General features: G+C 43.7%; 1 protein-coding gene across 13 annotated transcripts in view; it reads left to right on the top strand.

Moving 5' to 3' along the window:
* Positions 1–13,126, top strand: part of sls (sallimus) — a 188,024-nt gene that overhangs the window by 118,044 nt on the left and 56,854 nt on the right. For 12 of the 13 annotated variants that reach the window (XM_076528787.1, XM_076528778.1, XM_076528791.1 and 9 more), the window contains 11 exons: positions 562–1,334; positions 2,743–3,202; positions 4,570–4,670; positions 5,470–5,564; positions 6,084–6,304; positions 7,490–7,564; positions 10,272–10,376; positions 10,829–11,017; positions 11,262–11,475; positions 11,556–11,625; positions 12,256–13,125. In XM_076528787.1, the coding sequence (XP_076384902.1) occupies positions 562–1,334; positions 2,743–3,202; positions 4,570–4,670; positions 5,470–5,564; positions 6,084–6,304; positions 7,490–7,564; positions 10,272–10,376; positions 10,829–11,017; positions 11,262–11,475; positions 11,556–11,625; positions 12,256–13,125 (3,173 nt within the window). The remainder of the gene's footprint in view (positions 1–561; positions 1,335–2,742; positions 3,203–4,569; positions 4,671–5,469; positions 5,565–6,083; positions 6,305–7,489; positions 7,565–10,271; positions 10,377–10,828; positions 11,018–11,261; positions 11,476–11,555; positions 11,626–12,255; position 13,126) is intronic. The other variant, XM_076528780.1, reaches the window with a different exon arrangement.

Genomic DNA, 13,126 nt, shown 5'->3' on the forward strand with positions numbered 1-13,126 from the left:
TTTGTAATGTTGTAACAACATTATGTTCCTTTATTTGGCGGTGTTTCTAGGATCATTTGTGCTTGATCTTTTCTTGTGCAATCCTTACTGCGAGGATATAAAAATGATTTATTCGAAATCGTTAATTGATTAATATTTATTTTTAATATTTAATATTTTGATATATAATAATAAATATTATTTGATTAATATTTAATTAAATATTTGTTTAGCCGACATTCAAATCGATTGAATTGTTTAATTATTGAGGTTAACTATGGAAATGCATTTCAGGTAGGTATCGCGTTGCGAAAAAATTCACGGAGATCACCTGTTTAATGTTAGAACCACGAAATACGTGCTGAGGATACTAGAATAAAAAACATAGTTTAACCATTTAAGAAGCCGTGTTCAGTTTCGGTTTGCTGTGATTGTATTAAATATATAAATATATTATTAACACTAATTACAATATAGTTAATAATTATACATATTAATTATATTCATATTTATAATCATATTTATTTAACAATCTAAAAAAAAGTGTCGACGACGACGACTAATGCCGAATTCTCTGTCCAGAAAAAGAGGAGGAGGGCGTGGCGCCGCACTTCGCGACGCCGATAAAGCCGTTGATGGTCGAAGAACAAAAGCCGGCCCGGCTCGAGTGCGTGGTGACCGGGACGCCGATGCCGGAGGTGAAGTGGTACCGTGGCGAGCAAGAGCTGAAGCCGACCAGGGGCCGAAAGGTCAGCTTCAACCCCGAGACCGGCGAGGCGAGGCTGGAGATCCTGGAGCCGACGTCCGAGGACGAGACGATTTATCGGGTGCGCGCGGTGAACAAGTTCGGCCGTGCCGAGTGCCGGGCGAACCTGGTGATCAGCACCGCGGCGCGGGTCAGCAAGCCGGAAGTGCTCAGGGCGCCGCGGATCACGCGGCCGCTGCCGGCCCTGGTGGCTGAGCGCGGCCAGCCGCTCACGCTCTCGGCCGACTTCGAGAGCAAACCGGCGCCGGACGTGAAATGGTTCCGTAACGGCGTGGAGATCGTGCCATCGGACCAACGGCTGATCAGGATCCACGAGAGCACCGCCGAGCTGCTGATCCCGGAGGTGACCAAGAAGGACGGCGGCAAATACGAGGTCAGGGTGCAGAATCCCGTCGGCGAGGCGAGGAGCTCCGGCTCGGTCACCGTTCGCGAACGCCAGGAGAAGCCGGACGAGGTGAAAGCGCCGAGATTCGTCGAGCCTATACAGCCGCAGATCGTCGCCGAAGGAGAGGTGGTCATCATGGAAGCGAGAGTCGAGTCCTATCCGACCGCGTCGTTCCAGTGGTTCCACGAAACACGGCCGTTGGAGGTACATACATACATAGTTTCGATTTTATTTATGATCGCTCTCGACGAACATACTGTGGGCCACGAAAGTGTTCCTACATCCTTTTAAGATGCAATAGTTATTTTAAAATTGAACTAAATGACTCGAATTTTCTTCTTTTTAGATGATAGAGAGACTGGTTTACTGGACGATGACAGAAATGATTCTTTTGTTTAATTTTGCTGTTATTTGGAGTGGCAAAAAATACATAAAAATTTCTCGTTTTTTAACTTTTTTATCGGAGCCTGTAACAAAAATTTTATAGAAGGTCTTTCGTAGATTTCGGTAACTTATATGCATGTGGAAAATTTGATTTTAATTATTTATTTGATTTTAATTATGTTGTCTTTTGACTGCGTTGTGATTCGATTAGAATTGCATTTCAATTAGAATTCCGCTTCAATTAGGATTCCATTTCAATTAGAATTCCATTTCAATTAGAATTCCATTTCAATTAGAGAATTCCGCTTCAATTAGAATTCCATTTCAATTAGAATTCCGCGTCAATTAGAATTCCACTTCATTTAGAATTCCATTTCAATTAGAATTCCATTTCAATTAGAGAATTCCGCTTCAATTAGAATTCCATTTCAATTAGAATTCCGCGTCAATTAGAATTCCACTTCATTTAGAATTCCATTTCAATTAAAATTCCGCTTCAATTAGAATTCCATTTCAATTAGAATTCCATTTCAATCAGAATTCCGCTTCAATTAGAATTTCATTTCAGTTACAATTCCGTTTTAATTGGAATTCCATTTCAATTACAATTCCATTTCGATTAAGGTTACATTGTATTTCAGTTGTATTTTATTATCTCAATTATGTTGTATTTCAATCGCACTGTATATCAATTATATTATAATTCAAGTGCATTTTATTTCAATCACATTATAATTCAATCACATTGTAATTCAACTGTATCATAGTTCCATTACATTGTAATTCAACTATATTATAGTTCAATTACATTTTAATTTAAGTGCATTGTATTTCAATTACATTGTAATTGAACCATATTATAACTCAATTACATTGCAATTTAACCGCATTGATTTCAACTACTCCATCGAATTGCTACGTAATTTTCAATTAGAACGCGATTAAATTACGAAATTGAAAAACAACGTACCCAATCAAGCGCGACTCTGCTTCAGACTTTACGTTCGACTGTATAAAAGGTTAAAAGTGACTCGCAGTTTACACAATCGATCCATGTACATAATAGACTGCGCCATAGACGCGTGAAATCCTTGTTGTCTAACAACGATCGAACCAAACGCCGAACGCGTGATAAAGAACGCAGAATCTTCGTAGAATCTTCGTTAAAGAAAAAGTGACGAAACTATTAATATTCGCATTATAAAACTAAAAATATTTTGTTTTCCAGTCGACGTCGCAAGTGAGGATCGTGACGCAGGAGAACCGCTCGATCCTGATGATAAACGAGATAAAAACAGAGTACGCCGGCACGTACACCTGCCGCGCGGAGAACGTCGGCGGGTCTGTCACTTGCACGGCCACCGTGAATCTGTTGGAAACACCGTGGGAGGAGACGGTGGAGCTGGTGTCGCCGACGTTCGTCAAACGATTGTCCCCGGTCCGGGTGATGGACGGCGAGAGCGCGAACCTGACGTGCGTCGTGCAGGGCAAACCGACGCCGAGGGTCGAATGGTACCACGACAACAAGCCGATCAAGGAGGGCAAGGAGATCACCATTTTACAGGACACCGAGGGTGTCTGCAGTCTAGCTATCACCGAGGTGTTCCCGGAGGACGCCGGCGAGTACACTTGCCGGGCCGTGAATCCAGTCGGCGAGGCCGTTTGCACGTCGTCGCTCGTCGTCGAAGGTAACCACCTCGCTCGTATTATGCTCGCTCGCATAATCGATCATCTGTGCCCTCGCGATCATTTTACCCTTTGCACTGTTCGACTAAAAATTTCCACGAAGACTGTACATTTCGTCGAACTCGGCAATTTTCGATGCGAGAAACATGGGCCGACATTTAAAGGGTCACAGCGGCGAGGGTGCATCTGAATTAAAAACAAAGAGCACTGTGGTAAAGTAGAAGCTTCAAGCTTTGATTTAAAAAATCGTCGTCGTTCTGCGATGATTTATCGCGGAGTTATCGTCGGTCAAAGATCGCCAATTTTGATCCAAGAGTACAAAATTTTTGGTAATATTTGGTCAACTTTGATCAACGATAACTCCGCGGGAAATGATCGACATTACTTTTAAATTAAAGCTTGGAATCTCTGCTTTGAGACACTGTTTCTCGATGTTTTGTCTCATTAGTCTGTCGTCACTGTAACCGTTTAAATTTGGGGCCATGTTTGTCACCGTGGAAATTGTCACGTCGAAAATTTGCCAACTTCGACAAAATGTGACGACTTTGTAAAATTTTTTTCGGAGACGCTGTTTACAGTGAAATAAAGTTCGATCCTTTCCCTTAAATTTAAAAGAAGAGAGGCTTAGCTGCGGTTTTTTTCGCGAAGGTACGGCGCTTCGAAGTGACCCTTGCATTTTCGTCATGTTCCATCTTTCTGAGGGCACAGTAATACGATCGGAAACTGTTGTGTACATTTTGTCGAATGTTTCGTGTTCCTCGCATATTTTACAATTTTGTAGTTAACATATAAAAAACATCGTTATATAAGTTAAATGTTTCAACAAGCGCGACGTAGGTGAAATAAAACTGTTCGATTTGTCGATAACTCCAGACGTGATTTTATCGGGCACAGTAATTGGTACGCGTCACCATATTTAATACGGAAACGGTAACCGAACCGCGGGCATTCGCGCGAATTACCGTTTTAATAGACGGAAAATTAGATGTTTGCGCGCGACGCTGCGCTTAGAAACCGGATTTCAGTGAATCTGGGACGCTTTTCTAAACGAGAAAGAGAAATTTCGACCGCGTCCAGTCTCAATGATTAATTTAGCAAACTGAAATACGATAGCAATCGACGCGAGAATTATTTGGAATTGCGATACGGTAATTTTTATTATTATTATTTTTGTATTTTTGTATTTTTATTATTACATTAATCACGTTCTGTAATTATTATATATTATATATTATTATATATTATATTCTATATATTATTATATAAATCACGAGATAGTTTCACATGTTACGGTGACACGGATCTAAAAATTCGATTAAAAGGAATACCAAAAGAGAATAAAAATAAATAGAAAAAACAATTGTTACAGCGTACGAGTATGTGCCAGACTCAGAGATCGCATCATCGCTGATCGCGACATCGCTTACTACAGGGCCAAGTGGATCAGAGGAAGATCTCTTATCTCCCAAGGTTCGTCTACATAAATCGTATAAGCTAGCATAAGCTGGTATAAAAAACATACGTGTTCGTAGAACATCGCGATTTACTAACTTCTTAATAGAATATTTCACGACAGAAGATGATATCAATTAATTGTATATTTAATATTATTTTATACATTTATATATTATTTTTAATATTTGCGTTTCTTTTCACGTTATTTGCAATTTTGTATTTTAGCTACTTCTTGGGTCTTCTCAGTTTTATTTTTTAGCTTGTTCTTATGTTGTCAGAATTTCGGATATTTCAGTTTCCTCTTATGCCTTTACAAGTTTTAATTAGATTTTCACAATTTTATACATTTTTGATGTCCCAAAATTATGGCACTTCTGGTAAATAAGGGGGGTTCCCCGGGTCATTTGGAGTAACTTTTTCTTCAGCAAAATTGCAATCCGCGGCTTTGTTTACGAGTTATCAACGAAAAACAGTGACCAATAAGAGGCGAGTGCGCCTGGCGCTAGGCGGCGCTAGGCGACCAATGCCGCGTCGCGATGCAGCGGTAGGGGCCGCGAGGGCGGGACGTCAGCCGTGCTTGCATCTCATTGATCAGCGTTTTTCGTTAATAACTCGTAAACGAGGCCTCGTAGAACATTTTCGCAAAGGAAAAAGTTGCTTCAAATGGCCTCAGGAACCTCTCATTTTCCGGAAGTACAAGTAATGTTAATACAATAAGTACATAACAATATAATAAATATATTATTGCAATCGAGTCTGATCGCTAGGTTATTTTTTTCGCAATCATACACACACACGTTTACGATGTTTTCAGGAAACACCTTTGTTCGACACGGACGAAGAATCCGCTCCGGAGATAATTAAGAAACTTCCTCAGTTAGTTCCTACGAAGGATGGAGAGCTAACCAGGTACAATTACTTTCAAATCGTTACAGATTGTTAAACAACAATTATCAACGGTAACATCGTCGAAATTTTTCTGTTTTCTTTTTCAATAACCGCAGAGCAATATTAGTACAATCATATTAGAAAAACTCAAATTCCGTTACAAATTCAGTTACCGTAGAGGATGACCAATCGCTGTGGCTTTGCTTTATTCTCGGCTATAATTAACTTTACATTCGTCAACCAAGAAATATTAAATGTTATTTTCTTTGCTCAAAAATAGACGAAATAAAGGAATTAAAAGATCAATAAATACAAAGTTAATTACGTCCAAGACCAAAGCAGGGACACAGCAATCGGGGGCATAGTAATCGGGAGCACAGCAATCGGGAGCACAGCACTCGGGAGCACAGTACTCGGGAGCACAGCAATTGGGGGCACAGCAATCGGGACACCGCGTTATTTTCTCAAAAATTTATCCAGCGATTTTCCATCGAAAGCTCTCTCGTTCCACGATTGAAACGATTTTGGTTTTCTGTACAGATTGGAAGTGAAGGTGAAAGGGAAACCGAAGCCGGAAGGAAAATGGTACAAGCAGGGTGTAGCGATCGTGCCGTCGCCAGAATTCCAGGTCGAAGAGTTCGAGGACGGCACGTCCGTATTGACGATCGCCGAAACGTATCCAGACGACACGGGCGAGATTGTGTTCGAGGCGCACAATCCGCTCGGCGTATCGACCACGACCACATACTTATCGGTAGAAGGTAATAAACTGCAACGATCACGACCGACGTTCGGTCGTAGACCGAATTCTCTGTCTAAGAAAAAAAAGAAAAAAAAACAGATAAAAATAAGAATATACGTGGCGGATGCTTGGCTAATTAATCTGCTTGGTTACGAGTTCTTTTCAGCTGCGATCTCCGATCGGAATCACCGTCGTCGATGAAATCTCCTAATATGCACATCCCGCACCTCCCGTCGACGATCATATCAGACTCACACTGAACACTCACATCCTTCACCGACACTTTTTTTTCGTATTCTTTTGTCCGGCGTTGTCTGCTAACTCGTTCAGCCGTTTCAGCCGCGTCCGCGTCGCCTCTGAATCATTCCGCGGTATAATGATCTTAGGGAGCGTTTCGGTTTCAACGAAACGAATTCCTTCATCGACCGTTGCGATAATTTATCTTCGGATTAAATGTTGCTGGAAACTGTTTCTCGGAATTTGTGAAGAGGTATGGGATGAATTATTATATTAATATATGATATGATATAAATACGTATTATATATAATATATTATATTGTATTAATTATATTATATTATTTTACATATATTATTTATTATTATATATTATATCTTTTATTATTATATTATATTAATATATAGTATAATATATATAAATATGTATTATTATATTATTATATTAATTACTATATTACAGGATGAATTATTATCGGTTAATAAAATCGCGGACTACGATTTACAGTAAATTCTCCCTAATTTTCCTTCAGCTTGTCAACGAAAATGGAAAATTTGGGAAGAGGAGATACGATTAATCGAGCCTCGAGGCACATTTTTATAGTTGTTAGGTGACTGTAGAAACAAATAATCTATAATTATATATATGTGAGAATCTCCCACTTCACGGAGATACCATAATTTCTCGACACCCTTGCTTATTTAGCTCTCATTCCATGGAACGTTATTCCGATACAGACATCCGCAACAACAATCGCGCAATTTCTCCGTCGGGATCGCATTCGCGAAGCGTCTCCCGCGCAACGATTCAGAGGCGAAAGGCGAGCGACGAAAGCTCTAATTCGCAAGCAAAAGCTCGCAGAATCTCGTCCGCGGTGCTCGCCGCGTGGCGCGACTGAAACGGTCGAAGCCAGGGAGCCAGTTTTTCTAATCGTCGAACGTTTTTCTTTCTTTTCATCGGCGCCGCAGGAATCCTCGGAACGAAGGAATACAGAAAACCGTCCTGGGTGGCCGAGATGGAGGAGATGCAGGAAGCTCTGAGAGGTAAGAGCCGGTACGCTGGTGTGCTCGATTGCATGCTGAGTGAAGCGGAGTGCAGTTTCTCGACGGACAGTCTAGACGATCGGGCGATCCGCGACGAGAGCTCGCAGCGGAACAGCTCGACGATGATCAGCGAGTTCTCGTCAACGAAGACCCTGATGAACATCGACGACGAAGGTAAGCGGTGCTCCGAGGAGGAGGACGACGACGAGCCGGCCTCTCTGCGCGGATTCTACTTGTCGCGGAGGCACTCAGACTCGTCCGGGATCGAGCAGGAGCCAAGCAACGCGGAGTATTCCTGGGAGACGAGCGAAGCCGACGAGCAGGGGACCGTCGACTGCGGGGAGGAGTACGACGAGTCCGACGGCAAGGAGGTGGGATCGTCGACGGACGCGACGGAGGACCGAGAGAAGCGATTGGAACGGGCGGCGGCGAGGAGAAGAGCGTCAGATGGCTCGACGGAGAGATCGAGAAAGAGCTCGGAGATGAAGACGGTGCCGGCGAGCTCGAAGACGAAGCGGGAGACGCAGGCGAGCGCCGCCGGGAAATTGGTCACGAAGCTGCGCGCGCCGAAGGGCCAGTCGGAGAGGCCTCGTCTTCAGGGCAGGCTGGCGAAGGGCGACTTTGAAGACGAGCCGAAGCTCAGGTCGCCGTCGCCGGTCCGCGCGAAATGCGCGAAGCTTTCGGCGAGCAAGATCCTCGCGGCTAGGAAATCGAGCTCGCCGTCGCCGACGAGGATGGGCAGGCCGAGGCTGTCCGAGCGGATCCTGATCGGCAGGGTGGCCGGGGACGAGGCGACGGACCGCGTGCCGGCCGGAAGTGAGTGCGCACTGCGAGTCGAGGCACTGCGGGACGAAAGGCGGAAGAGGATCGTCTTGGACTTCGACGAGTTCCCGCCGCCGAGGTCGGAGAAAAGGGGACACACTCGGATGCATCCAGACTTCTTCAACGTACCGGAGCCCGGATTCTACTTGTCGCCCATCGAGGAGAACAGCGAGGCGTCCACCGGGAGCGGCCAGAGCAGGGCGGCCGCGGCGAACTATGGGAAAACGGCGGAGACCGCACTCGAGTTCGATCACGCGAGGAAGTATCACACCTATCCGAAGTCCAGAATCCCGGTGGCCAGGTGGTCCAAGGAGCGTCGCATCGGGAACATGATGATGGACCCGAAGATGTATCCGCTGGAGCCCAGGGAGGTCGATCTAGAAGCGTTCCAGCAGCTGCACACGGCCGACAGCCAAGAGGAGCTGCAGGAGTTCTTGTTGTTAGAGAGCCAGTGCAGCGGGAACCTCGGATTGGCCGGGAACATGTCGGCCTCCGAGGTATCTTGTAGCGAGCATCACAGCGAGGATGAGAGGGGCACCATGTCAGGTAGCTCTCGCGGTTTATTTCGGCGCTAACCAAGTGTGATCGCTTCTCTCTGTGTGCTCTGCCTGATCGTAAATTGTATGGTTCTTCTATGACTCGACAGGGTTAAATTATAATTATGTCGCTTCGGGGAGCGATTTTTTTTATTATTTAAATTATCGGGGATAATTCGTCCCGTAATTATGGCACTTCCGGGAAACGAGGGGTTCCTGAGGTCATTCGAAGCAACTTTTTCCTTTGCGAAAATGTTCTACGAGCCTTCGTTTACGAGTTATCAGCGAAAAACGGTGACCAATGAGAGGCGAGCACGGCTGACGCCACGCCCTCGCGACCCCTGCCGCTGCGTCGCGACGCGGCATTGGCCGCGAGGGCGGAGCGCCGCCCGCACTCGCTCTCCGAATGATCATTGTTTGTTTTTCGTTAATAACTCGTAAACAAAGCCGCGGATTGCATTTTCGCTGAGGGAAAAGTTACTTCGAATCACCTCAGGAATCACCCCTTTCCGGGTGTTGACATAATTATGGGACACCCTGTGCATTGTACGGTCGGTGTTCGAAGTATTCGTACATCTGTCAAAATGGTATAATGTTTTTAGAATTGCGATCTAAATATTTTTTGGATGTTAGAGGGATTAGAGAGTTTGCCAGGTTAAATTGATTGAGGAATTCTTTTGAAAAACTGCAATTGATTGGCGCGACAATAAAATTAAATGATGATGTTTCTTTCAGCTTTGTTATCCGAGTCTAGATCAAAAATTAGAAAAATACATTCAATAAAAAAATGCATAAGAGTTACTTTGTTACCAGATGGAGAATTACTTATTTTGCTACGAATTTTGAAGATTTATGGCATAAATCGTTGGATGTAACACAAAAACCAGTGACACTATAGGAACCATTTAACCAGATTCGTTTATATTGTTTGCAACTCTTTGCAAATTATTCAAAACTGGAACAAACGTTTTCACGTAGTTCCTGTTTCTTGCAAACCGATGCACAACATTTTCGATATTCGATATCTTTTTGCTTATCGATCATCGTTACTTGTTAGAACACATTTTGGTTTCATTGTTTCACAATGTTTTAAACATCGTTTTAAGCGAGAACGTTTAAAAAAGAAGAAAGGTACTTTACGATCCTGTAGAAGTGTTTGACTTTTTGCATGCATCCGTTTGTGTACGTGTGTATGTACTTTGTTTTTCTTGGCTAATCAGATTACTGACATCGGAGTCACGCGAGTCGCATAATCACCAAGCAAGACATCAGGTAACCGATTATATCCGTACGGTTCTGTTCTCGTTCATAGTTACTTAGATTAACGTCTACCGTACCGTTTCTTTCAGCCACGCAATCTGTACCACGATTCATTCAAGAAATAACGGATGTTTACGCGAGGGAAGGTGAAAGCGCGGTGTTCGAGTGCAGTTATTCCGGCAATCCTACTCCAGGTATACCAATAAATAAATATATTTCAATGTATTTCATTGTATTTAATATACTTCATGTATTATATTTAAATATATTTCATACATTATATTTAACATATTATATTTAATATATTTAATATATTATATTTAACGTATTCCATATATTATATTTAATATGTTTAATACACGTAATATCTAACATATTTCTCGAATTATATTTAATATATTTCATTGATTTATATTTAAATATATTTTAATGCTGTACGCGATTCTTATTCGATAACAATAAGCGAGCAATATTGCAATATAAGAAATGATAGATTGTATGGTTTTGCTAGAATCACTTTTCTTTTTTCTTTAATTTATCAAACTTATGTAGTCGAAGTTATGTAAATTATATTTACATGTACGTCCAAATTGAAAATCATAATTCACCGTGGCAAAGTAATAATTGTATGTTTGTGAATTCGAAGACGTGGTATGGTACAAGAACGACAAGATGGTGATGAACACGAAGAACGTGAAGGTACGCCTCTACGAAGAGGACAAGAAAACGTCGCTGACGATCAACCACGCGACCGAGGAGGACGACGCCACTTATGTTTGCAAAGCCACCAGCGAAATCGGATTGGCCACCACGAAAGCCAAATTGCACGTTACAGGTAATCTATTTTGTTCACATAATTTATATACATTGTATCCGATTATTTATATTACATTGACTGCATCAAGTGTTCTTTAATTATTAGACAGCCGAAGATTTTTATTATATATATTTTATTATACATATATTATTATTATATTATTATTACTATTTTATTATTATATATATATATTTCTAATTAATTCGATAAAAATATAAAATGTGAAGAACGCTTCCGTATAATTATTCTGTTCGTTCAACAGACATAACGGGTGAACCGAGGTACTACGAGGAGGAAGAAGAAGTCGTCGAGGAGGAAGTGAAAGAGGTTAAACCGAAAGAGAAGCCAAAGAGAAAGAGGACCGAGGTGAAGAAGGCTAAAGAAACGAAGGAGAAGATCAAATCCGAGCGTGTCAAGGTAGACAAGAAGGAAGTGCGCAAGGAGAAGTTGAGTCCCAAAGAACAACCGGAAGAAAAGTTAGCGAATTTGTTATTATTTAAACACGTTATTTAAGCATTCCGTTCGTAATTCACACGCTCATAAATCATTCTCGTAGGAAAATCGTCGACATCGAGGAGACGCAGGTGCTCGAGACAACGGAGATCATAGAAGAGAAGCCTACAGAGGTAAACTATTCAAAAGTTATTATTAATTAATAATAACTTGATCTCGATGTGAAAGAAAAGTGCCACAATCGCAGCTACCAATGATTCTCTCGCTGAACTAACCGTGATCACGCGTATGGAAAATAGCGTAATTTACAATTCTGTATTCTCGCAACGTTGCAAAACAACTTAAACGATGTAAAATGTTGAACAATTTATTTATATCTCGTTCCAAGGTCAATGTACGCGACAAAAATGCTGACAGTATACGACAGGAACGAAGGGGTCACTTCGAAGTGCTGTAACTTCGCGAGAAAAAATCGCAGGAAGATTTTCTTCCCCTCAAATTAAAGCGAAAGCATCGAACTTTCTTCCACCGAAAACGGAATTCCCGTGCAAAATTTTACAAAGTCTACGCATTTCGTCAAATTTCGCAATCTCAGATGCTCCGAAATTTACATATGGCTTCGCGTTTAATAATTTAAAAAGCGGCTAGGTTGCACCGAATGTAAGATCGAGAAACGGCATTTTAAAGTAGAGAATTCAAGCTTTCATTTTAAAAAAGAGCCATCGTCCTACGACGATTTGTCGCGAAGTTATCGCCGGTCAAATCTACCGAATCGATGAATCTACATTCGTCGTTGTATGCAGGTATCGCGAGCCAAGAAGATAATGCCGGTGCAAGAGCCGGTGATGACGGAAGCGACGCCGTCCCTGAAGAAGATCGACGACCAGAAGCCTCGAGAACAGGTCCCGAAGCCCGAGGAGCGTGCGAAGCGGGTGGTGGAGGAGCGGGAAGGCGTGGTGGTGGTCTCGGAGGTGACCACCGAGGACCTGGCGCCGGACTTCGTGGTGGAATCGGTGGTGGACCGGGCCCAGGTGACCTCGGAGACTCTGCAGACGGTCTCGGTGTCGGAGGTGCACACGGAGAGCAGCGTGCAGGAGATCAGACGGCTGGAGGCGCGGCAGAGGAAGGCGAGGAAGACCGTGGTGACCGAGGAGGAGGTGTCGGAGGAGACGCCGCGAAAGGCAATCGTCGAGGAGAAGCCGAAGAAGAAGAAGAAGAAGGCGATCAGCATCGAGGAGATCGTGGAGAGGGAGCGGGAGAGCATCGCGCGCGAGGTCGAGGAGATCATGGAGACCTTGCACGCGAAGGAGTTCGGGCCCGGCGAGGCCCCGCTTCGAGAGCTGGCCACGATCGGGTTCCTGGTGCGGCAGGGTGTCTCCGTGAACGAGATCAACGAGAGCCTCTACAGGACGGACAACTTCCCGGCGCTGAAGACGCCGGAGGCGCAGAACGCGCTCGTCCAGCTGGTCGAGAGGGAGGGCCACGGCCCTCTGATCACCCAAGTGCTCACCGAGGAGACCACCACGGACGAAAGCGTCGTCGCGGCCACCGTCGGCTTCCGTGCCTTCATGAGAATGATCGAGCTACAGCACGTCACCGTCGAGGAGGTGATCACGCACTTCGCGCCGGAGGACTTCCGGCCGCGCGCCTGGGAGGTCACAGAAGCCACGGAAG

This window comes from Megalopta genalis, chromosome 1 (assembly GCF_051020955.1).
Source record: "Megalopta genalis isolate 19385.01 chromosome 1, iyMegGena1_principal, whole genome shotgun sequence".
NCBI classification, from domain to species: Eukaryota; Metazoa; Arthropoda; class Insecta; order Hymenoptera; family Halictidae; genus Megalopta; species Megalopta genalis.